The following is a 24,873-nucleotide window of genomic DNA, read 5'->3' as shown; positions in this document are numbered from 1 at the left end:
TATACCAGTAACCATATACAGTATGTTTTAACCTTAAACTTGTTGTTTTCTTCAAATAAAAGGAAGAAAAAGATAAACACATTTCAAAGTTCTGAATGTGGCTGTATGTTATTTTCTTTTTAAACAGGGACACTACACTATATTGCACAACTCACTTGTCTGTCAGTAATATATGTCACTAGATCCGATTATAATGACATATATTGACTAACGAGTATATATACCTATGCTTTTGGTTTTAAACATAAAATTTGAGAAATGCATTTAGATATTTGAAATTATCGTGATAATGAGGTAAAACAGTATAAAGATAATATATTAATAATCTGATATAAAAGGCCGAAATAAATTCAAAGTAAGATAAAAAATCATTTCTATGGAATATATATTCAGCCCCTATAGGGCCTTCTTCAGTCCAAAATAACACTTAACACAACGTGTTCGTCTACATGTTTGTTTACATCTATTTTGCGCAGGTATGAAATGTCTCGGCCCGTTTGATGTATATGGCAGGATATTTCGACCCAACATGCTATGTGCACTAAATCAACCCCAGTCTGTTTAAACAACAGTTATAACCACAAGATAATTTATCAGATTGACTCTTGTAGCCATATACATAACACTGACGCATCAAAAGGGATATTATATACAATCACATGCACGGTCATTACCGTCAAAACGTCGGATGTATCAGTTTTTTTGAGGTGGCAATCAAAATTGCAGTCGAAATGTCTGACAATCGACTAAGGGTATGTTATTGTTTTGAGACAACTCGTACCTCACACTTCGCTGTAAACATATTTTCTATCACATCAATCTAATAAAATACAGATTCCCATTATCATTACGTTTGATAAAAGGATCAGAGAAAATCCCACCAGGGTCCATGTGACCCTTGATAACGGCCAAATTAAACAAATTGCTGCCTGCTGAAATATTGACAGTGACAAAGTCATCTCGCCCCAAGAGCACAACATAGCTTACCATATATGTACACTGGGACGAAATGTCGTTTTCACTTGATGCAACAAGAAATAAGAAATATTCATGTAATGATTTGGTTCATTATGATAGTTTGTATCTAGCAACTTACCAGGTACTTGAAATACTAAGCCACAAAAATTACATCAAATTAAAATCAAACGTTAGTGTTTTCTTTTGGTGATGTATGTATATACATCTCATCTAAACAAAAACAAAAATTTAACAACATACAATGTAGATAAAAGTTTGGCATAAAATAACTTAAAATGTGTGATATAAAGTTACAGTAAAATATCAAATGTAATATCAAGTAAGAATCAAATATGTGTATTCTTGATTTTTATGTCTATTATTCTGAAATGGTTATAAGCCTCATTGAAAAATATTTAAACCATATGAACTTCATCATGTGGCTAATATCATAAAGAAAAAATATTTAACTATAAAGAAAAGATAGACTTTATTAAAGATGCTCCACCGCCGACAGAGCATAAATGATATTCATCATTTGAACAATAATAGGTGTTTAATCGTGTATATATATGTCTAATTAACACAAAAAATAATATAAAATAGCTTATTTTGCTTTTGGTGCATGCGCAATCAGTCCTTCATTCCATATAGGATATAGTTCTAAAAAGTCACAAGGAATTTTTTCGGGATGCAATTAATTATTTTTCATATTTTTAACTTAAAGTAAAATTAGAAGCTCAAACTTTTCAATGGTGGTAATGGTGTAAAGTAAGTAACTTTTGTAACTGAAGAAAAATACTAAATAGTCTGCTCCTGTTTTTGATAGTGAAAAAATACCATTTGTCAGCGGTGGAGCATCTTTAAGTTATTTATTTATCATTTAGCTTCTGAGTGAATTCATAATTTAGAGTACAATTCGGACTAAGAGTACATTAAAACTTGCACATATTTTGGAAACAAACCAGTTTTAATGGAAATTAGATTTGTTGGTACTTTTTACTGATATATATGTCAGAAAAGCCCACTGTAGTAAAATGTATGTGAAATGTTCAATCGCCATTACACATAGCCTTGTATGCCGAACCCTGACCCTTGCCTGTTGTGTAGTAAAGATTTTTTTAGTTAGAACTACTCAAATCACTCTTACAGTTGTGTTAACATTATATTATTAGATGCATATTCTTGTCTAAAAATAACTTCATCAACTCCTCAGTGGTTATGCATTGCATTTGTTTAACGTGCGTAACTTTGACTCGGGTAAAGGTACAGCATACATGTTGTACCTGCTTAATCATATTGATCAATGATTTGAAATTTCAATGGTATTAATCAAAATACTTAACAATGGTGTGGAATTTGTCACTATTTCTGGTCATTTGTTTCATAAGGAATGTAGAACAATACATTTATGTTATATTTTGCTTTGTGGTTACGTAATGAATTAGCCTCACTGAATTGTCCCTTTAAGAACTATGCATTTAATTTGAAAAGGCATTATCTGTTTGTAAAAGCAACAGAAAATTATGTCAACTGTCCTAGGACATTTAAAAAGTTACCTGATTAATCATTAAAGATATATTGCTATTTGTTATACATTTATATATCTTACAAGTAATTTTATAGTGATTTGTGTGCTAAAAATCTTATAGCACTTCAGCTTATGATGCCAGTATTCATTGCATACATCCTACGTACATACATGTAAATGTAAGCCAGTAAGGAGTGAAAATTAAACATTCATGTTCATGGATGAGTTGTTGTTGAGTCATACAGAACAGTTTTATAGACATCTTAAATATAGAGGGTCCTTGTGTACATTTGAAAATGAAATGGTTCCTAGGTTAGGGTAAAGAGTCTACACGCTTTTAGAGTGTTTTACACTGATCACAACTAACTCAACTGTAACACAATTTATGATTCTTCTCAGCATGTCTCACAAGGCTTAACATATTTGACCAAAAATGGGTGTCTTTAATAAGGGGGCCCCTGCCATTTTTTTAGGGTGCTCCCACCATAGGTCATAGTGACCTATTGCAATAAGCCTTTTGTCTGCCGTCGTCCATTGTGCGACGTCTGTCTGTAAACAATTAACATTTTTGACTTCTTGAAAACCGCTGAAGCAATTTCAAATAAAATTTTGCTCAAACCTTCTAAGGCATCAGCTTGATTTGATTGTAACTGACTGAGTTTTTGCTCTTTGCACAAATTATAATTATTGGACCTTGTGAACATGATAACTTCAGTAAATATGCACTCAGCTTCATGAAACTTTGTATTTAGACTAAAAGTAGAAAGATCTTGGACAAATTAGAAATTCGGCTTGATTCGATTGTAACTTAAAGAATTATTTCCCTTTGCAATAATAATTATTGAACCTTGTGAACGTGATAACTTGAGTAAATATTAACCAATTTACATTAAACTTTGTATGTAGACTATATATTTATGTAAAGATCTGAGAAAAGTTGGAAAATCATCTTGATTCGATTTTTAGCTGTTACAGAGTTATTGCCCTTTGCATTAATAATTATTATTGGACTTTGTGAACATGGTAACTTTAGTAAATATGTACCAAGCTGGATGAAATTTGGCATGAATAGACTATCATTGGAAATATCTCGGCCAATTTCAAAAATCAGTTTGCACAGAGTTATTACCTTTTGCACTAATAATTATTATTGGACCTTGTGAATACAATAACGTGAGTAAATATGCACCAAGCTTAATGAAACTTTGTATGTACCAAGATAGACTAACATTGGAAATATCTTGGACAAGTTTGAAAATCATCTTGATTTGTTTGTAACTTACAGAGTTATTGCCCTTTGCACTAATAATTATTGAACCTTATGAAATATGCTCTAAGCTTAATGACACTTTGTATGTAGACCTATTAGATCTATATTCCTATTTCCTGAAAATAGACATCAGTTGGCTAGTAAATAACATAACTAATTTGTATCAAATATCAGGTGACCGTTAAGGCCCATGGGCCTCTTGTTCCAATAAAATTTCTTGGTTGAGATTATGAAAAGATGTTCCTAGTTCATTAAGTTCATAAGACACCGTAAAACATGCTTCTGTATCTTTGACATCACATTGACATTTTGTGACTTTTTAGAACTATAAATATGATTCAGCTACTGCAGCATTCATATTACTTACCAGTTTGTCATTGTCATACATGAAAGATTGACTAGTTTTTAGCTCACCTGGTCCGAAGGACCGAGGTGAGCTTATGGGATACCGCAGCGTCCGGCGTCCGGCATCCAGCGTCCGGCGTCCGTCAACAATCGACTTCTTCTCCATAACCGCTGGTCGTATTTCAACAAAATTTGACTGGTAGCATCCTTATGGGCTACTTACTGAAAATTGTACAAATGATGGGGCTGATCCCCCGGGGGCCTGAGGGGCGGGGCCAAAAGGTGTCAATTTGGCTATTTCCGTATAAACGACTTCTTTTCTGAAACCAAGCATGGGATAGCACCCATAATGCAATGGTAGCATCCTTATAGGGTGGGGATTCAAAATTGTACAAATGATGGGGCTGACCCCCCAGGGGCCTGAGGGGCGGGGTCAAATGGGGTCAATTTGGCTATTTCCATAAAAACGACTTCTTTTCTGAAACTAAGCAAGAGATAGCACTCATAATGCAATGGTAGTAACGTTATAGGGTGGGGATTCAAAATTGTAAAAATGATGGGGCTGACCCCCGGGGGGCCTGATGGGCGGGGTCAAAAGGGGTCAATTTGGCTATTTCCATATAAACGACTTCTTCTCTGAAACCAAGCATGGTTTAGCACCCATAATGCAATGGTAGCATCCTTATAAGGTGGGGATTCAAAATTGTACAAATGATGGGGATGACCTCCCGGGGGCCTGAGGGGCGGGGCCAAAAGGGGTCAATTTGGCTATTTCCGTATAAACGACTTCTTCTCTGAAACCAAGCATGGGATAGCACCCATAATGCAATGGTAGCATCCTTATAGGGTGGGGATTCAAAATTGTACAAATGATGGGGCTGACCCCCGGGGGGCCTGAGGGGCGGGGCCAAAAGGGGTCAATTTGGCTAATTCCGTATAAACGACTTCTTCTCTGAAACCAAGCATAGGATAGCACTCATAATGCAATGGTAGTATCATTATAGGGTGGGGATTCAAAATTGTACAAATGATGGGGCTGACCCCCGGGGGGCCTGATGGGCGGGGTCAAAAGGGGTCAATTTGGCTATTTCCATATAAACGACTTCTTCTCTGAAACCAAGCGATGGGGCTGACCCCCCCGGGGGCTTGAGGGGCGGGGTCAAAAGGGGTCAATTTGGCTTTTTCCATATAAATGACTTCTTCTCTGCAACCAAGCATGGTATAGCACCCATAATGCAATGGTAGCATCCTTATAGGGTGGGGATTCAAAATTGTACAAATGATGGGGCTGACCCCCCAGGGGCCTGAGGGGCGGGGTCAAATGGGGTCAATTTGGCTATTTCCATAAAAACGACTTCTTTTCTGAAACTAAGCAAGAGATAGCACTCATAATGCAATGGTAGTAACGTTATAGGGTGGGGATTCAAAATTGTAAAAATGATGGGGCTGACCCCCGGGGGGCCTGATGGGCGGGGTCAAAAGGGGTCAATTTCGCTATTTCCATATAAACGACTTCTTCTCTGAAACCAAGCATGGTTTAGCACCCATAATGCAATGGTAGCATCCTTATAAGGTGGGGATTCAAAATTGTACAAATGATGGGGATGACCTCCCGGGGGCCTGAGGGGCGGGGCCAAAAGGGGTCAATTTGGCTATTTCCGTATAAACGACTTCTTCTCTGAAACCAAGCATGGGATAGCACCCATAATGCAATGGTAGCATCCTTATAGGGTGGGGATTCAAAATTGTACAAATGATGGGGCTGACCCCCGGGGGGCCTGAGGGGCGGGGCCAAAAGGGGTCAATTTGGCTATTTCCGTATAAACAACTTCTTCTCTGAAACCAAGCATAGGATAGCACTCATAATGCAATGGTAGTATCATTATAGGGTGGGGATTCAAAATTGTACAAATGATGGGGCTGACCCCCGGGGGGCCTGATGGGCGGGGTCAAAAGGGGTCAATTTGGCTATTTCCATATAAACGACTTCTTCTCTGAAACCAAGCGATGGGGCTGACCCCCCCGGGGGCTTGAGGGGCGGGGTCAAAAGGGGTCAATTTGGCTTTTTCCATATAAATGACTTCTTCTCTGCAACTAAGCATGGTATAGCACCCATAATGCAATGGTAGCATCCTTATAGGGTGGGTATTCCAAATTGTGCAAATGAAGGGGCTGACCCCCTGAGGGCCTGAGGGTCGGGGTCAAAAGGGGCCAATTTGGCTATTTCCATATAAACGTCTTCTTATCTGAAAATAAGCATGGTATAGCACCCATAATACAATGGTTGCTCCTTATAGTGTGGGGATTCAAAATTGTGCAAATGATAGGGCTGACCCCCCGGGGGCCTGAGGGGCGGGGTCAAAAGGGGTCAATTTGGCTATTTCCATATAAATGACTTCTTCTCTGCAACTAAGCATGGTATAGCACCCATAATGCAATGGTAGCATCCTTATAGGGTGGGGATTCCAAATTGTGCAAATGATAGGGCTGACCCCCGGGGGCCTGAGGGGCGGGGTCAAAAGTGGTCAATTTCCATATAAATGACTTTTTCTCTGCAACTTAACATGGGATTACGCTCATAATGCAATGGTTACATCCTTATAGGGTTTGGATTCAAAATTTTGCAAATGATGGGGCTGACCCCCAGGGGCCTGAAGGGTGGGGTCAAAAGGGGCTAATTTAGCTATTTCCATATAAAAGACTTCTTCTCTGCAACTAAGAATGGAAGAGAACTTATAATGCAATGGTAGCATCCTTATAGGGTTGGGATTTGAAATTGTACAAATGATAGGGCTGACCCCCTGGGGCCTTAGACGGCAATAGATGCGAGGTCAAAAAGGTCAAATAGGCTACTACTTTCATATAAATTACTTTGTCTCTGAACCTATGTATTGGATAGCATATTTGTATGGTATCAATAGTATCATTGTATGGTTGTGATTCAAAATTAAACTTTGGGAGTCAATTTTGCTTATTTTTCTAATTGTCAGAGTCTTGTGATAATTACTAACAAAAAAACAGGTGAGCGATACAGGCCCTCTGGGCCTCTTGTTACATTTTCACTTCGCTCCGCATCAATGAAATGAGTAAACTCCATGCAAACACTTCATTTCCCATTGAAGATGCTTGGTCACACCCTGACCACCGATCGGTGTGAGAATACATTTCAACATTGTTAATATTGTGTCATAGTTTTATGCCGCTTCAGCTTTGTATGAACTTTTTGAGATGAGGCCTACAGTAATATCTATCATAACACATTTTATTCTCTGATTGCATCATGTCGTTGTCCAGGAAACGGTTTCCGTGCGATAACTTATTTATTTATGAAAAGATTTCAACCAAATTTAGTATATTGCTTTATATTAGCAAGATCTCGGATGAGCTCGATAATTGTCAAAATCTGTCGATATTTGCAAGAGATACAGGACTTTAAAATCGTGAAAACAGATATATCCATGGTTTCTGCTCGATGACTTAAAAACTTATCGTCCCATTTCAACCAAATTTGGTATATTGCTCTATATCAATGAGATCTTTAATGGGTTCAATACTGGTCGAAATCCGTCAATATTTGCAAAAGTTGCAGGACTTAAAAATTGTCAAAACATGGTGTCCGCTCGATAACTTTATTTTCCGATTTCAACGAAATTTTATAAATTGCTTTATATCGGTGGGATCTCAAATGCTTTCGATAATGGTCAAAATCTGTTAATATATGCAAGAGTTACGGGACTTTAAATCGTCAAAACCGATAAATCCATGGTTTCCACTTGATAACTTAATTGATTATTTATTGTCCAATTTCAACCAAATTTGGTGTTTTACTTTTATTCAATGAGATCTTAGATTGGTTTGATACTGGTCAAAATAAGTCAATATTTGCAAGAGTTATGAGACTTTAAAATCATTAAATCATGGTTTCCGCTCGATAACTTTGGTGTTTATTGTCCGATTTCAACCAAATTTGGTGTATTGCTTTAATTCAATGGGATCTTACAGCAGTGCTACCCCAACTGAGAACGAGGCTTGTATATAAACCCTTACCGCTCTACCGCTGACTTGTATCTATGTATTGAATGAGTGTTCTGTAGCCGTGTTATTTATAGACTCGAGTACTGTCGCCAAATCCACAGGTAAATTGGTACTGGATGCTACGCTCCGGCCTCTCATCCAGCTTAACGAAACTGAATGGCTAGTTAGCTTAACCGATTTATATATCATCAACAATGCGTCGGTATCTTCTTAAAAACAAAACAAATATTCTTCAAAATGCATCAACATTCACTTGACTAGTATTTCTTTAAATTAAATATTTTAACAAATATTCATATTTCTAGTAAAATTGCATATGAAACTCCTTATAGGTCTAGCAATGCTCATTATGTAGGGAACTGCCATAACATGTTCCGGCTGCATTCCGTGTGCAAAAAGTCAAAACACACGTGGGATTTATAAAATGAGTCCTAAACTGTCCTATATTTAGGATCTTCAATAAGTGGTTTGTAATATTATTACAGCAAAACTGACGGTGGCCAATAAAAGAAAACAAACACAGTGCAATTATACTATGTTATTTGAAATCAGAACAAAACTTTTTGTGCAAGTTGTCAAGCATTTATTGTGAATGTGTGGTTCCCCGTACATCGCTTTCCCCAAAATTTGAAAAGGCAAAATATACCGATACTGAGTAGATTTTTTTCAGCATTTCAAGCCCTAAGAAAAAATTATATGTGCAAAGTACACTGGTGTTTAAGTAACACAAGTTTAAATGGTATTTGTAGCAATTACGATTGTGTTTGGTACAGCTAATGTAGCAAGAGCTCGCGATTTACCTGTGGATTGGCGACAGTACTCGAGTCTATAAATAACTAACTTCACTCAATCAATACACCGATACAAGTCAGCGGTTAGAGCGGTAGGGGTTTATAAACACGCGTCGTTCTCAGCTGGGGTTTAGCACGGCTGTAAATGGGTTCGATACTGGTCAAAATCCATCAATATTTGCAAGAGTGATGTAACTTGATAACTTCATTTCATTATTAACAATATTTTCAACTGTAAATAACTATTTTTTGTGATGATGTGCAGGCGACACATCCACTTCCGTGGAATTCTTGTTTAGCTCACCTTGCTCGAAGTACTGATAAGCTTATGTAGTGGTGCGGCATCCGTTGTCCATCCCTCCATCAGTCAACATTTCCTTTTAATCGTTACTAGTCATAGAGTTCTTCATGGATTGTAACCAAATTTGGCCAGAAACATCCTTGTGGGAAGGAGAATAGAGTATGTATAAATTTTGGCCCTGACCCCTGGGGACTGGAGGGGTGGCTGGGCTCACACTAACTTTCCAGTTTGCTTAGCAAAAGTTGCGAAAGTGATTTTTTTCTCTTTAGCAAATAAGAATTTCATTTAGCAAATTGTGCATTCACAGCATTTCATAATGAAAAACATTAAATTACTAAGAACCATTAAATCATTATTTTATGCATCAGTTGAAAAATACATACATACAAAAGATTCTGACTTGGTTCTGACCCCCTGTGGCTGGAGGAGCAGAAACTAATAGGGATATAGAGGTAAATCCTTTAAATCGCTACAAGTCATATAGTTCTGCTTCAGGATTCAGTGTTCCTGGTCATTTTTTCAAATGGGGGTTTGTGTACCCCCATAGCTCGCAAAATGGGGGTACAGTGCCATATTTAAGGGGTACACTATATTTGCATATTTTCCCCAAGTGTATTCTTTTGTAGAAAATAAAGACAAAGTGTAATGTTTATTTGGCCAAAGGGGAAAAAAAACACAATTACCGTATTCAACCCAATAAGCACTCAGGGCACTTGAAAAATTGATAAAAATGAAAAGGTGCTAATAAGTCGAAATTATTGCAAATCTATACCGTTTTATGTAATTTTGGTCCTTATTTATGCATGGGCAATTGAAATTGAGGCCTCAAAAAGGGGGAGGGGCGCTTATAGGGACATGGGCGCTTATTGGGTCGAATACGATAAAAACAGTTTTAGATATATATGTATCTCTTTGTTTGATTTATTTTAAACAACATTGTCACTTCTTAAATTTGTCTGCAAGTTATTCAATCAGAATTAAAATATAAACAGACGTACGGTACATGTCAGCTGTGTTGTGTCAATTTCTTCACTTAAAAATCATGTTCTCAATATGCATAAAGTCCATCTTACAATGCAATCAATTTACAAATTCATTTTGAAAAGCAATTTTCAAAATATTTTGAACAGATCTTTACAGATTTTTCACCCTACCAATCCATGAATGTGCCAATCCTAAAAAAGCATGTAAAATGTATCGCTGTCTTATAGCCGATTTCTGTAATGATTGGTATCACAAACAATTTTCTTGCTCAGAGAACCATGTGGATTTGAAGATTGATTTCATACTCTATGATAGCGCTGGACAGACACAACTCTAGTTGTTATTGCACGATTAAAATTGCTTCCCGTAACACATGCTCTTTGAGCGATATAAGGATCAGTCCCTGGACTACCGATGGTCATGGGTATGGTCTCAGATTTTATCATAGGACAATGCAGATAAGTAGTTAACAACATCTGCTGCTTGGTGCGCTGCAGTTAATGTTTACTGAAAGGAATACTTCCGGTATGGCAAAAAAAACGTTTTAACACACTTATGATTTCTTCAATGAAAATGAGAGATAATAGAAACATTAATCACCAAATAATGGAAAATATTTAAGCAACAAAAACTTATTTCCCAAAATACCTTGAAAAATCGCTGAATTAATGCCTGCAATAACACAAATTGTACGTACGCGTGATTCATGCATGTTTCTGCGTGATCGGGAACACTGAGGATTGTAACCAAATTTGGCACAGAAACATCCTTGACTTGGAAGAGTAACAGAATTTGTACAAATTAAGGATTTGACCCCCTGGATCAGAAAAAGTGGGGTCCAATAGGGGAATTTGAGGTAACTATTCAAATTCCTGCAGAAATGAAACGATGAACCTGTATTCAGAACATTACTTGGCATTATAAACCAGGTGAGCAATACAGGCCCTCTGAGGCCTCTTGTTAATATAAGTTAATACCCACCAGTGTCAAGGTAGTTCTAGCATCCCAGAAGAGATTGCAGTGGCTGTCAAAGAAGTTTAGCATTACTTAGCATTAAAAACCAGTTCAGTGATACAGACCCTCTGGGCCTCTTATTCTTTGGGTACTCTGGGTTTCCTTTTCTTCTTCGTTTGATTGTAAGGCCTCTTGTTAATATGAGTTAATACCCACCAGTGTCAATGTAGTTCTAGCATCCCAGAACAGATTGCAGTGGCTGTCAAAGAAGTTTAGCATTACTTAGCATTAAAAACCAGTTCAGTGATACAGGCCCTCTGGGCCTCTTGTTCTTTGGGTACTCTGGGTTTCCTTTTCTTCTTCGTTTGAAGATCAGACCGTCAATTATGACGATTAGTGATCTTAATACAAGACCAAAATGATCCAGGATTCAAACCATTATTTCCACAAATATCAATCATATGAAATTCCAAGATGGCCTCCGTATTTTGAACTTCTCAATGTCTACCTGTACGATTTAGCTGAGACTGGCCTTATTAAATGATCCTGACATCGCCACACCAAGGGTTGTTATATTTTGGGTCAATCTAAAATCCAAGATGCCCATCATGATGGCTTCCTTGAAAGCACATTTAGAACTTCTGAGTTCTATTGGTGCGATTTACTGAAAGTTGCTTAAAATGATTCTCATATGGTCCTGACCAAGTGTTGTTATTTTTTGAGTTGATCCATCTTTAAAACTTTTTATGTTCTATCGGTGGAATTTGGCTTAAATGATCGTGACACAGTCCTGACCAAGTGTTATTAATTTTCGGGTCAATCTAAAATTCAAGATGGCCACCACAGTTGCAATCTTGAAAGCACATTTTGAACTTCTACTGAAATTTCACTTATGGGATTGAGCTAATGATACTGACAATGTGCCAACCTGATCGCTGTTATTTGTTGGGCCAATCTCATATCTGAAATCCAAGATGACTTGGGCTTCTTGGTTTCATACATGTTAATAACATAATAATGGGTATGTGGCTATCTTGAAAGTTTGCAGTCAATGCTTTATAGTGTAGCAGGTTTTGAATGTGAATATTAGAATACGGTTGCCTTTTAGTTTCATGGTAAGGGGAATTTTCCTTTTGCTCAGCCAGTAGAGTGGCAGAGCGTTAAGTCCAAAACAAACAAAACAACCATTCTTAATATCTACCATACCGCTCACAGGACATCAAGTTCACAATATGTAGCAGGTTTTGAATGTGAATATTAGGATACAGTTGCCTTTTAGTTTCACGGTAAGGAGAATTTCCCTTTTGCTCAGCCAGTGGAGTGGCAGAGTGTTAAGTCTAGAGTTGCAGCTGGTTCAAGCCCGGCTGGCAACACACTACTCTCACCCTGATATTATTAAAAAAGATCTTAGAGAGAAAAGCAGATAAAGGATCCATCTTTCTGTTGACTTGTATATAACATTCATTGATGGGCATTAAGATTCCTCTGGTATCCTTTAGTTTTGATTTTTGACCACTGTGACATTGAACGAAGGTCAAGGTCAACAAATTTAAACAGTGACTATTTTTGGGGCAATCATACATGTTTTAACCTTGTGGCAAAATTAAAGTGTGAATTTATATAGCAATAATAGAGCTAAATATTTGTACATTCATTTTCCTGGAATTTTGAATTTTGGTGGAAACACAGTCTTCAAAGGACTATGTCAGTAAACAGATCATCTAATATTTTACAATGAATAAAAATACCCATTTTTCACCTGAAACTGATTGTTATTTTGTATATTGTCAATATTCTGGGTAGCAAAGCTATGTTATAATAATGATTGATGATTTAAATTGTTAATTTATTTTCTCAGTTATCTGATATTTAGTTTGCATTATTACGGAGCCATAACCACACTGAGTGTATAGGTTCTGATGGATGAGTGAAAATATACCATGTGACAAGGAGACAGCACAGCTGAAATATATTATCATGATAATTATTGTAAATTTATTTTTATCTTAATCTTTTTATGATTTAAAGTCCACGTTTTTCTTGAACGTGCGTCGTCTTGTGAGAAGAAACATTCGATGATTTTTAACGACAGTGAAAAATTGGATTATAATCTTGTAGTGCCTGATGAGTATTAATATATAGCCAGTGCAGGTGATTTTCTCATTCAGTATGAGATCAGATTTTACACAAGGACGTGCTGCCGTTTATGTGCGTAGGACAAGGCAGAGTTTCGTATGTCAGACGGTAAACAACTGCACATACATTTCAGTACGTGGTATCTAGATAAGAGGTGAAAAAAGCGCGCCTCTGTGAACATCAGGCTGCTATTTAAAGTGTTTATAGCCACCTGGTAGAGACCTCCACATGGCTATGGTTGCAGGTGAGAAGCCCCCAGGTGGTATCCTACCTGTCGGGTAGACCATGAACAATAGCAGGTACATTGCATTTTGCATTTTTATAGTCGCACGGCCGGGTCCATGTGTTTTGATTGGTAGATTGGATGAACTGGTGTGACTTAATGATACATGTAACACAAGTTTTCGTCAGACGTGCTTTTGTCACGTGGGCTTCCTAAGATGTTTTTACGAATTTCCGCCATCTATGTACATACAATTTTCTTTTGAAAATGTCTCGCTGACTGGAGGCACGTTAGGTCATATATTTAATACCTGTTGCGGTGGGCCTGTTGAATGTTGTGTCCCTACACAGACTTTTAAACTTTAAAATGGTGTTTCATTGTCAAATCTAACTGGTTCCGGGTGGTTAGTGATACGGGTCTACATTCACTACTTGATAAATTCTCTCCATAGCTGGCTTCGTCAGGCTACCAGTCTGTATTACGGGGGTTTGTTATGTAGGACCATGATTTGGATCATTGTACGTAGTAACTAAGTACCCATACAGAAGTGATTAACAAACTAATGATACCAGGTGGGAATATGTTTCAGTACATCAAAGGCATGTACATAATGATAAACCAGTAGGCATAATTAATTCTTATAGAGTAAATTTTATATAAAGCACAGTGCTTGACTTATGGCGGGAAATGCCCAGGGTTGAGAAATCTCTTATTGTAAATTATCAAACTGAATCGTCATTATCAGACACATATTATCAGAAACATTTCAGCATTGTTATACTATAATAGATAAAGGATCTGAAGTTTATTAACATCATTTAATTTTTTTTTTTAAGTACCAAAATACACTGTTTTCCCTTTGAATAATCACCAGGCAAACAAATATTATTAAATCATTAAAAATACCAAATCAATACAAATTTCATGCACAGAATATACTACACTATTGTAGCGGGATTGGACTGGATCGAGGATCAGTGACCAGGTAGCTCGGTCAGCAGAGTATTCCAGTTGAGTGTTCAGAGGTCCCGTATTTGAATCGCGGTCTGGCCGCTTCATTTTCTCCTCTACTGTTACACTATTATTAGTCTAATATTAGTGTTGAAGTAATAAGTCCTTTATTTTGATCTTTGGTCCTCTCCCTCATATCCTGTTTCTTTCTATTGGCTGTTCTGATATACATGTACTGTAAACAACTTATTTTTGTGTGCGATTCAATTTAAAGAGCAATAAAAAAAGAAATAAGAAAAAAAATCTGATCAAAAATGGTTAAAGATATACGTTTATATTATAAAATAGCTCCAAAGAAGTCTTCATCGCGAAATTAAATTCTTGTGAAAAGTTGTTCAGTGTGAAAATGCAAAATTTAAATTTACCACCAAATTAAGTTGGTTTTATCGAATATGTAAACAGGTTTATAAGTGTAACTTATGAAACTGTCATTTAATGATTAATGGTAATATATTATAACAATTATCGACCTATTTTTCAGGCTGGATACGGTGAAGTTTAACAACACCCGAGTAAGTGATATATCCCGAGGCCGGGATGTCCGATGGTATATCATTTTCAGAAAGAGGGTTGATAACTCACCGTATCCACTTAAAATAGGTCTATAACTGTTTTATTATATGACCACTTGATATTTAAGCCGGGCTCTTCAAAAAGACATATTAAAACTAACAAAAAACAAGATGATATTTGCAAACTATCTGTTTACAAAAGCAATTACATGTAGTATATGGTAAATATCCAAATGCATTGTCTTGAACGGTTTAGACTGTAGTACTGTAATATTGTATCAACTCTGCAGCCCGTTCAGGCATTCTTGAACGTTTTCCATAAATTTGAATTTGCAGTGTCACCGTTGAACGCAGTTGAATCTTGCTGCCTTCCGCCATGTATGTTGCCGAACTATAATATTTGACGTACACAATAGATTATCCCGACGTCATTTAATGAGTGAAACTCCTGTTACGCTGTATTTGGGTACGACTTGACGTCAAAAGTGATTATGACGTCACATTTCAAGGGAGTTTTCCCTCGATCTATTTTTGTACCCATGTTACTGACTCAGCTAGAAGGTATCTGGACTGAGTCCAGTAACCCTCGCGTGCATTTTGCCGCCGATTTCGGGGTTGATATCGCAGTTGATGATACTTACTTCTGAGAAACTTATTGGCCAATCAAAATACAGCAAAAGCAGCAGTCATATAATAAGATATTTTATTGTATAACTCCCCTTTTTTCATCCCTCACATAACACACTTGCGGAGGATATTAAATAGAGCTCTATCCATTCATCTGTCTATCTGAGATGCTTTTCAGGCTTATAACTGTAAAAGTGTTCAACTTCACTCCTTGAAACTTTCTGTATATTGAAAACTTAATAAAAACTAAAATTACCTTTCTTTTCTGGGTTATAATTCCAAATTTATATGTGATAACTTGAGGCTTAAAATGTCCTAGTTGTGGAGGTAAATCCATTTCTTTCTAATAGATCTATTTATTGTGCATCACCATGTGTAGAGAAAAATAGATTTGGAAGTGCTTATATTCTTTACCATTAATATCAGAATTACAGTATATTATATACAAATATATATTTCTATAAAATCTTAGAAAAACATAATAATTTAACTCTATACATATGATATAGCTATCAATGACATGTTAAAGGTATAGAAGTGTTCTGTTGCTGAACTTGATGTACAACTGTAGGTCCAGTCAAGCGTAATAGACTGGTTGGTTGTGTCCAGCCATCCGTAACGGTAACAGGTCATTGTTGATATGGAAAAGCTACCGACTTAAGTGGATATAATGACTTCATTTAATTTAGAGACCATTTTCAAGTAATAGATATTTTTTCAATTTTACTGAAAAGAAAAATTAAATGTCAAATGGCACATTTGATTCTTGACGGATTTGATCCTTTAATCTTGATCTTGTTATCGTAGTGAAAACTGATATCATTGAATTGATTGGCTTTTAATTTGAAATCAGATGGTTAAAATTAATAACTAATGCAGACTGACATGTGTAAAAATGTTGCTATGGCTGTTAAATCTGTTAATAGATCGGTGATAACGAAGGCAGGCCTACAGCAGCTTGTACAGTTTGACTTATAGTGATTTAGGTGTAGTTGTTCTTTAATAAAATCAAACTATTTTGTAGTTTGTTACACAGCTGTAAGTGGGAGAAATTAAATTACAATGTCTATAAAGCTTAAGTGGAGATTATAGTCAACTGCACATGAACATTTCACAAAAAATACTATAACTTTATATTTCATATTAGAAATGTGGCGGGATTGGACTGGGTTGATCATGGTTGACCGGGTAATTCAGCGGTAGAGCAATCGGCTGGTGTTCAGAGGTCCAGGGTTCAAATCCCAGTCTGGCTGTTTGATTAATAAATATCTAGACATGACAAAAAATGTTTGTATCCATTTAAGGAAAGTTCAAATTGCTTTAAGTTTGTTTAAGTCACATTATCTGTGTAAAATATTCCATTCAAAAATAGTTTTTTCCTGTTTTGAAATATGAACCAGTATCTATGGTGTTTTTAGCGTTGTTGGGCAACTTTTTTTGTTTCCTGGAGTTTTTCATAGTTTCATTATTTTCAGGAAAGATAAAAACAAATTTAATATTGACACAGTTTAATATTATTCAGCACCTTATTTTTTGTTCTAAAGGACAGTTATTGTTAGTTTAGATTGTAAACTGAAAACCTTTTTAGGTCACCTGAGACGAAGTCTCAAGTGACCTATTCTAATCGCCTTTTGTCCGTCGTCGTCCGTCGTCCGTCGTGCGTCGTCGGTCGTGCGTCGTCCGTCGTGCGTCGTCCGTCGTGCGTCGTATGTCCGTAAACAATTTACATTTTCGACTTCTTCTCCAAAACTGCTGAAGCAATTTCAATGAAATTTTGCACAAACCTTCTAAGGCATAAGGCCAATCAAAATTGTGAATTATATGGTCCCCACCACCCAGGGGGCTGTGGGAGGGGCCAAAAGGGGTAAAATTGAGTAAAATTTCAAAAATCTTCTTCTCTACTCACAGATGTGGTAGAATCAAATACTCTTCATAGATAGAAAGGTCTTAAGGTTCTTTACAAAAATTGTGAATTATATGACCCTGGGGTCTCTAGTTTCCCCCTGGGGAGGGGGTTAAGTTTACTATACTTTATATTGAGAAAACACTTTTCTGCGCATTATTTGGTCATTTGTAATAGGAAATGAGTCAAATGTTGTCAGAATTATCAGTATGAGATGGCCATTTAATCCTATTAACAAATTTTCTATGACTGACCCCCCAGGGGCCTTAAGGGCGGGGTCAAAAGGGGTCAAATAGGCTAAAACTTCAAAAATCTTCTTCTGAAATTCTGGAAATGGTAGAATCAAATACTTTTCATAAATAGAAAGGTCTTAAGGTCCTTTACAAAAATTGTGAATTATATGACCCTGGGGTCTCACGTTTCCCCCTGGGGAGGGGGTCAAGTTTACTATAGTTTATATAGGGAAAACACATTTATGAGCATTTTTTGCTCAATTTTCATTGGAAACGAGTCAAACTTGGTTAAAATTATTAACCTGAGATAGCATTTTAATATCATATCCATATTGGTCCAGGCCGACCCCTGGGGGCAGAGGAGCGGGGCCAAAAAAAGGGCCAAATAGGCTAAAACTTCAAAAATATTCTTTTAAAATTCTGGAAATGGTAGAATCAAATACACTTTATAGATGAAAAGGTCTTAAAGTTTGTTTATAAAAATTGTGAATTATATGACCCTGGGATCTCCTGTTTCCCCTTAGGGAGGGGGTCAAGTTTACTGTAGTTTATATAGGAAAAACACATTAATGAGCATTTTTTGCTGAATTTTCATAGGAAATGAGTCAAACTTGGTTAGAATTATTAGCCTGAGATAGCATTTTAATATCATATCCACATTGGTCCTGGCCGACCCCCTGGGGGTAGAGGGGCGGGCTAAAAAAGGGTCAAATAGGCTAAAACTTCAAAAATCTTCTAAGATTCTGGATATAGTAGAATCAAATAATTATAGATGGAAAGGTCTTCAGGTGTTTTATAAAAACTGTGAATTATATGACCTTGGGGTCTTACGTTACCCCCATGGGGAGGGGTCAAGTTTGCTTTAGTTTATATAGGAAAAACATATTTGTGAACATTATTTGCCCAATTTTCGTAGGAAATTAGTCAAACTTGATTAGAATTATTAGCCTAAGATATAGCATTTTAACATCCATATCCGTCCTCGATGACCCCCTGGGGGACCAGAGGGGCAGGACCAAATAGGGTCAAATTGATTAAAATTTCAAAAAATACCTCTCCCTAAGTTCACAGGTTTGATGGAAGCAAATACTCTTCATAGTCTAAAAAGGTCAAATTTATAAATCACTGACCAACTTCAAGGCCCAGCAATAGAGCATATAGTGTTTTTATGTCTTTCATTTGTTTTATTATTTGTTTTATTATATATTCTAACTCAGGTGACCGTTAAGGCCCATGGGCCTCTTGTTATTGTAGGCCTTCTAAGAAGGCACTGAAGAAAGCCCAGAAGGAGGCTGAGAAGGCCGCCAAAAAGGCCGAGTTTAAACAACAGAAACAGCAACAGCAGCAACAACAGGATGAGGTAAGGCTGAACACATGTAAGGTGGCTTCATTGTATTCTTTAAGTTTGCTAACAAATAAAGTGATATTCTAAACTTAATTAAACCTCGGAAACGTGGTTGAGTAGCTGATTTTGTTGGAAAGTTCTTTTGATCACCGTAGTTACTGTTTTAGTGTTGTTTTGATCACCGTAGTAACTGTTTTGGTGTTGTTCTGGCATCATTATTTAGTCATTGGTTGAAATTGTAGAATCAAATACTTTTCATAGATGGAAAGTTCTTAAGGTCCTTTACAAAATTGTGAATTTTATGACTCTGGGGTTTTACGTTTCCTCCTTGGGAAGGGGTCAAGTTTACTATAGTTTATATAAGGAAAACAAATCTATGAGCATTTTTTGCTGAATTTTCATAGGAAATGAGTCAAACTTGATTAGAATTATTATCCTGAGATAGCATTTTAATGTCAAATTTATTTTGGTCCTGGCCGACCCCCTCGGGCAGAGGGGAGGAGCCAAAAAAGGTCAAATAGGCTAAAACTTCAAAAATCTTCTAAAATTCTTGAAATGGTAGAATCAAATACTTTTCATAGATCTATGGAAAGGTCTTAAGGTGTTTTATATAAATTGTGAATTATATGACCCTTAAGGGTGCCACGTTTCCACCTGGGAGGGCGTCAAGTTTACTTTAGTTTATATAGGGAAAACATATTCATGAGATTTTCTTGCTCAATTTTCATAGGAAATGAGTCAAACTTGATTAGAATTATTAACCTGAGATAGCATTTTAACATTCATATTGGTACTCACTGATTCCCTGGGGGACGAGAGGGTTGGCCTGAGTGACTAAAGGGTTGGGGCCGAACAGGGTCAAAATGACTAAAATTTTAAAACATCTTCTTCTGAGTTCACAGGTTTGATGGAAGCAAATACTCTTTATAGATAAAAAGTCAAATTTATAAAATCACTGACCAACTTCAAGGGCCAGTTTTATATGTCTTTGTTTCATTCTATATCCGAATTCAGGTGACCATTAAGGCCCAAGGGCCTCTTGTTTGAATAAAGAAAAATATGTAATTCATGTTGTTGTGGTTGCCAGGAAGAGGGAGAGGACATGTCTAAGGGCCAATATGGGGTGATGGAAATGATCCAGTCACAGAGTAAACCTGACCGCCGCATTGTCGACCTTAAAGAGCTGACCCCTGAACTTGGTGACCAGAAAGTGTGGGTCAGAGCTCGACTACAGACTAGTAGAAGTAAAGGTGAGGTGTCTTCCATGAGATTTCCTCAATTTGTTCCCATCGATATTTGTATGCTGAGTCATTATCATGTTTTAAATTGCTTTATATATTATGTTAAAAAATATTCTGTTGAAATCTTGCATATTGTTATCTAATTTCTTTTTGTAATATTTTGAATCTTCATTATTTTCAATATATTTGTGAATGTGTAAATTCGCGATCCAGGGATCTTATCCTGACTATTACAGACTTATCTCATTAAGGTGTCATTATTCTGTGAGAAAAACTCCTGAAAATGATGTTACGCTCGCAAACACATGATGTCATTATTAAGTCCTACCCACAAGGGCAGGTAACTCAGTATTATGCTAATATGGAATTGATAAATTTGTATTCATACATACATTTTATACAATTATCCGCAAAACACCTTCAAGCTCTCTCATAGAGATACGCGAAAATTTGCATCTTGTGAAAATGGTTTACAATATGATATGTAATCTTAGCATCTATGCATTATAATTAATGCTTCTTAATGTCAAAACATTTAGTACATGTTTTTAAGCTGGTTTATTTTTTGTGTTAGTTTGTTTTGAGACCATTCATACAATATAATATTTATTTACTTGGTTTCTATTATATTAGATTCTTATAGATCTATTTTGATACAATACTACAGGCAAACAGTGCTTCTTTGTGCTGAGACAGAGCAAATGGACAGTCCAGGCTCTTGTTTGTGTCGGGGACAAGGTCAGCAAGCAGATGGTCAAGTTCACTGCAGGGTAAGTTCACTAGATCTCTCTGGGTAAGTTCAAAGTTGATCAGTTCACTATAGGCAAAATTCACATCGTCAGTGCTGTTACACCATTTCTTTTTCAGATTGATAAGGACGTAGATGCAGTACAATTAATTTTGATCTGATTCATTTAGGGAGACAATTCACATTGCAATTTCATTTTCACTTTCACAAGAAAATAGATGGAGTACAATTAAATTTGAATTGAAGGGAGACAACTCAAATTGTGATCTCATTTTCACTTTCACAAGATAATATTAGGTAGATGGCCTACAGTTTAATTTAAATTAAGGGAGACCATTCAGATTATTCCGGCTAGAGTAGTCTTATGTTATGTTTCATTATGTTAACTATGATTATTTAAGCTATACCATGACAGAGCTCTGACTGGCGGCCCTAACAACCACAGGATTAATAGAGTCTTACATGGGCCTGTCAAATGGACAGGGATATCTCAACCCAAGTGAAAGATTTTGGCTAATCAACCCAAGGCCTACCGAAGGTTGATGGTCAAAATCTTTCATGAGGGTTGAGATATCCCAGTCCACCTGACAACCCATGTAAAATTTTTTTTCACCCATACTTTAACGAGAAATGGTGAAAATTCAGTCGACATGTACATTGCTGTGCGTAAAAATGGTTGCTGCATGTATTGATGACGTCACTGTCTACCTTAGTGCGTGCGAGCTCTCTTTTCCCTACCCTGGTAAAAGACAGATTTTTCTTTTCCTTACCAACTGCGGGATAATGCTGTAAAGTATGGCAGAAAACTGTGAGAAGTATGGGGGAAAGAATGTACTGTATCATTTGAAATCTATATAGTTTAGGATAAAAACAATTATGGTGTTGTTATTGTTTTGTAGAATAACAAAAGAGTCTATCATCGACGTGGAAGCATATGTACGGACTGTTTCTCAGAAAGTCACTTCCTGTTCCCAACAGGAAGTAGAATTGCACTGTGAACAGGTAAGCTGTAAATCTCTAATACATGCATCATATTGGAATTGTAAGTGGAGATTACATGAATCATTGAATGACTTTGATACAATAGTAATTTAATCAGGGCTTCTAGCTTAATTGGGAAGGGGCCTTTTTACTTTGTTTTTGATGGGGGGGGGGGGAGCTTTTTAATATGTTATGAATAGGGGGCGGGAGGTTAATTTACAGAAGCAAGTTATATTTTTTGGAATTTAGCTAAAATTAATGAGACCACTTGTAGGCAACATTAATTATTTTTTTAAATTTCGAGAATCAAGATGAACTCACTGATGAAAGTTGATAAGATAAAGATGATATGTTCTAATCACTAGGTAATCCCCTGTATGGTAGAATATATATTTGTGTTACAGGTATGGGTAGTGAGTGCTGCGTTACCACGACTTCCACTACTGGTAGAAGACGCCACGCGACAAGACAACCCAGATGACGTGAGTACATAATGGATCACTTTTAAATCTACCCAATACATCTTTAAATTAAATAATTTCTATGTAGATTTATTGTTAGTTTGGATACGTAAACTTCAACTATTGGTGTAATTTCTTTCTTAAATTTCCTTAAAAATGCTGCACCGTCGACAGAGCATTAATTGATACCCATCATTTAAACTATAACTGATGTATAATTGTGTTTATAAGTGTCAAATTAACACAAAAATGCATATGAAATATTCATATTGCTTTTGGTGTGTCCACAATCAGTACTTTTAATTCCATATATGACATAGTGCCATGGATTTTTTTCGTGTCACAATTAATTATTTCTAATATTTTATCTTGAATTATAATTAGAAGCTCAAACTTGTCAATGGTGGTATTGGTGTAAAGTAAGTAACTTTTGTAGCTGAAGAAAAACATTTACTTGTCTGCTGCTGCTTTTGATTGAGAAAAAATACCATGCTGCGGCAGTGGAGCATCTTTAAATATTAGTGACCAAAATAATTACCTTCAGCTATATACGTTTACCTTCACTTTTACACAATGTTTCTATGTTTATTATCATCAGCTGATATAGACACTAGTAAAATGCTTATGCAGCAAGTAACAAACAGAAAACAGTTTATTATAAAACCTACTGAAATGAAAGCTATGTCTGTATTAAATTACCAGTATAACAGGCAGATATTTTACAAAATAGGATTCAATTTCAAAACTTCCAGTTTTTGAACATTTCCTCTGAGCATGTTACAAATGTGTTCATTATGCGAACATTGTATTCATGTGTATTCAGATGGTTACGTTTTAAGACATAATGAACAATATCTGAATGGAATCATAATTGATTGTGTCATTGTGTAATACAGGAGTTAGCTACAGTAAAACAGGACACTCGCCTAGATAACGGTATAATTGATTGTGTCATTATGTAATACAGGAGTTAGCTACAGTAAAACAGGACACTCGCCTAGATAACCGTATAATTAATTGTGTCATTATGTAATACAGGAGTTAGCTACAGTAAAACAGGACACTCGCCTAGATAACCTTATAATTGATGTGTCATTGTGTAATACAGGAGTTAGCTACAGTAAAACAGGACACTCGCCTAGATAACCGTATAATTAATTGTGTCATTATGTAATACAGGAGTTAGCTACAGTAAAACAGGACACTCGCCTAGATAACGTATAATTGATTGTGTCATTGTGTAATACAGGAGTTAGCTACAGTAAAACAGGACACTCGCCAGGATAACCGTATAATTGATTGTGTCATTCTGTAATACAAGAGTTAGCTACAGTAAAACAGGACACTCGCCAGGATAACCGTATAATTGATTGTGTCATTCTGTAATACAGGAGTTAGCTACAGTAAAACAGGACACTTGCCTAGATAACCGTATAATTGATTGTGTCATTGTGTAATACAGGAGTTAGCTACAGTAAAACAGGACACTAGCCTAGATAACCGTATAATTGATTGTGTCATTGTGTAATACAGGAGTTAGCTACAGTAAAACAGGACACTCGCCAGGATAACCGTATAATTGATTGTGTCATTGTGTAATACAGGAGTTAGCTACAGTAAAACAGGACACTCGCCTAGATAACCGTATAATTGATTGTGTCATTGTGTAATACAGGAGTTAGCTACAGTAAAACAGGACACTCGCCTAGATAACCGTATAATTGATTGTGTCATTGTGTAATACAGGAGTTAGCTACAGTAAAACAGGACACTCGCCTAGATAACCGTATAATTGATTGTGTCATTGTGTAATACAGGAGTTAGCTACAGTAAAACAGGACACTCGCCTAGATAACCGTATAATTAATTGTGTCATTCTGTAATACAGGAGTTAGCTACAGTAAAACAGGACACTCGCCTAGATAACCGTATAATTGATTGTGTCATTCTGTAATACAGGAGTTAGCTACAGTAAAACAGGACACTCGCCAGGATAACCGTATACCGTATTTTTGCGCGTATAGTGCGCACTTTTTTTCATAAATTATCAATTGAAAAGTTGGGGTGCGCACTATACGCAAGCACAGGCATTGGGTCATGATGACCGACCGTCAGGTCCATAGGTACCTGTGGTCAGGTCCAAGCTAAAATGTGCAGTAGCCTAACATTTTGTACATGTTGAAAGTTATGATTAAATACATGATACTTTAAGTCAATATTCAATGCAATCTTTAATTTCTTGAAAGTCCGTTTTGGGAGCACATGTGTTCATGACCGGACACAT

At 36.4% G+C, this 24,873-nt stretch overlaps 1 protein-coding gene across 2 annotated transcripts in view; it reads left to right on the top strand.

Moving 5' to 3' along the window:
- Positions 1–24,873, top strand: part of LOC138320696 (aspartate--tRNA ligase, cytoplasmic-like) — a 44,026-nt gene that overhangs the window by 775 nt on the left and 18,378 nt on the right. The window contains exons 1-6 of one of the 2 annotated variants that reach the window (XM_069263864.1): positions 13,484–13,603; positions 19,068–19,173; positions 20,246–20,408; positions 21,067–21,169; positions 22,047–22,149; positions 22,533–22,610. In XM_069263864.1, the coding sequence (XP_069119965.1) occupies positions 13,590–13,603; positions 19,068–19,173; positions 20,246–20,408; positions 21,067–21,169; positions 22,047–22,149; positions 22,533–22,610 (567 nt within the window). In that variant the 5' untranslated portion in view covers positions 13,484–13,589. Of the gene's footprint in view, positions 1–13,483; positions 13,604–19,067; positions 19,174–20,245; positions 20,409–21,066; positions 21,170–22,046; positions 22,150–22,532; positions 22,611–24,873 lie in introns of those variants that run through there. The other variant, XM_069263863.1, reaches the window with a different exon arrangement.

The sequence above is a fragment of the Argopecten irradians genome, chromosome 4 (genome assembly GCF_041381155.1).
Source record: "Argopecten irradians isolate NY chromosome 4, Ai_NY, whole genome shotgun sequence".
Lineage (NCBI taxonomy): Eukaryota > Metazoa > Mollusca > Bivalvia > Pectinida > Pectinidae > Argopecten > Argopecten irradians.
Note: the sequence above shows the minus strand (reverse complement) of the source record. Positions and strands in the feature narration are given on the sequence as shown.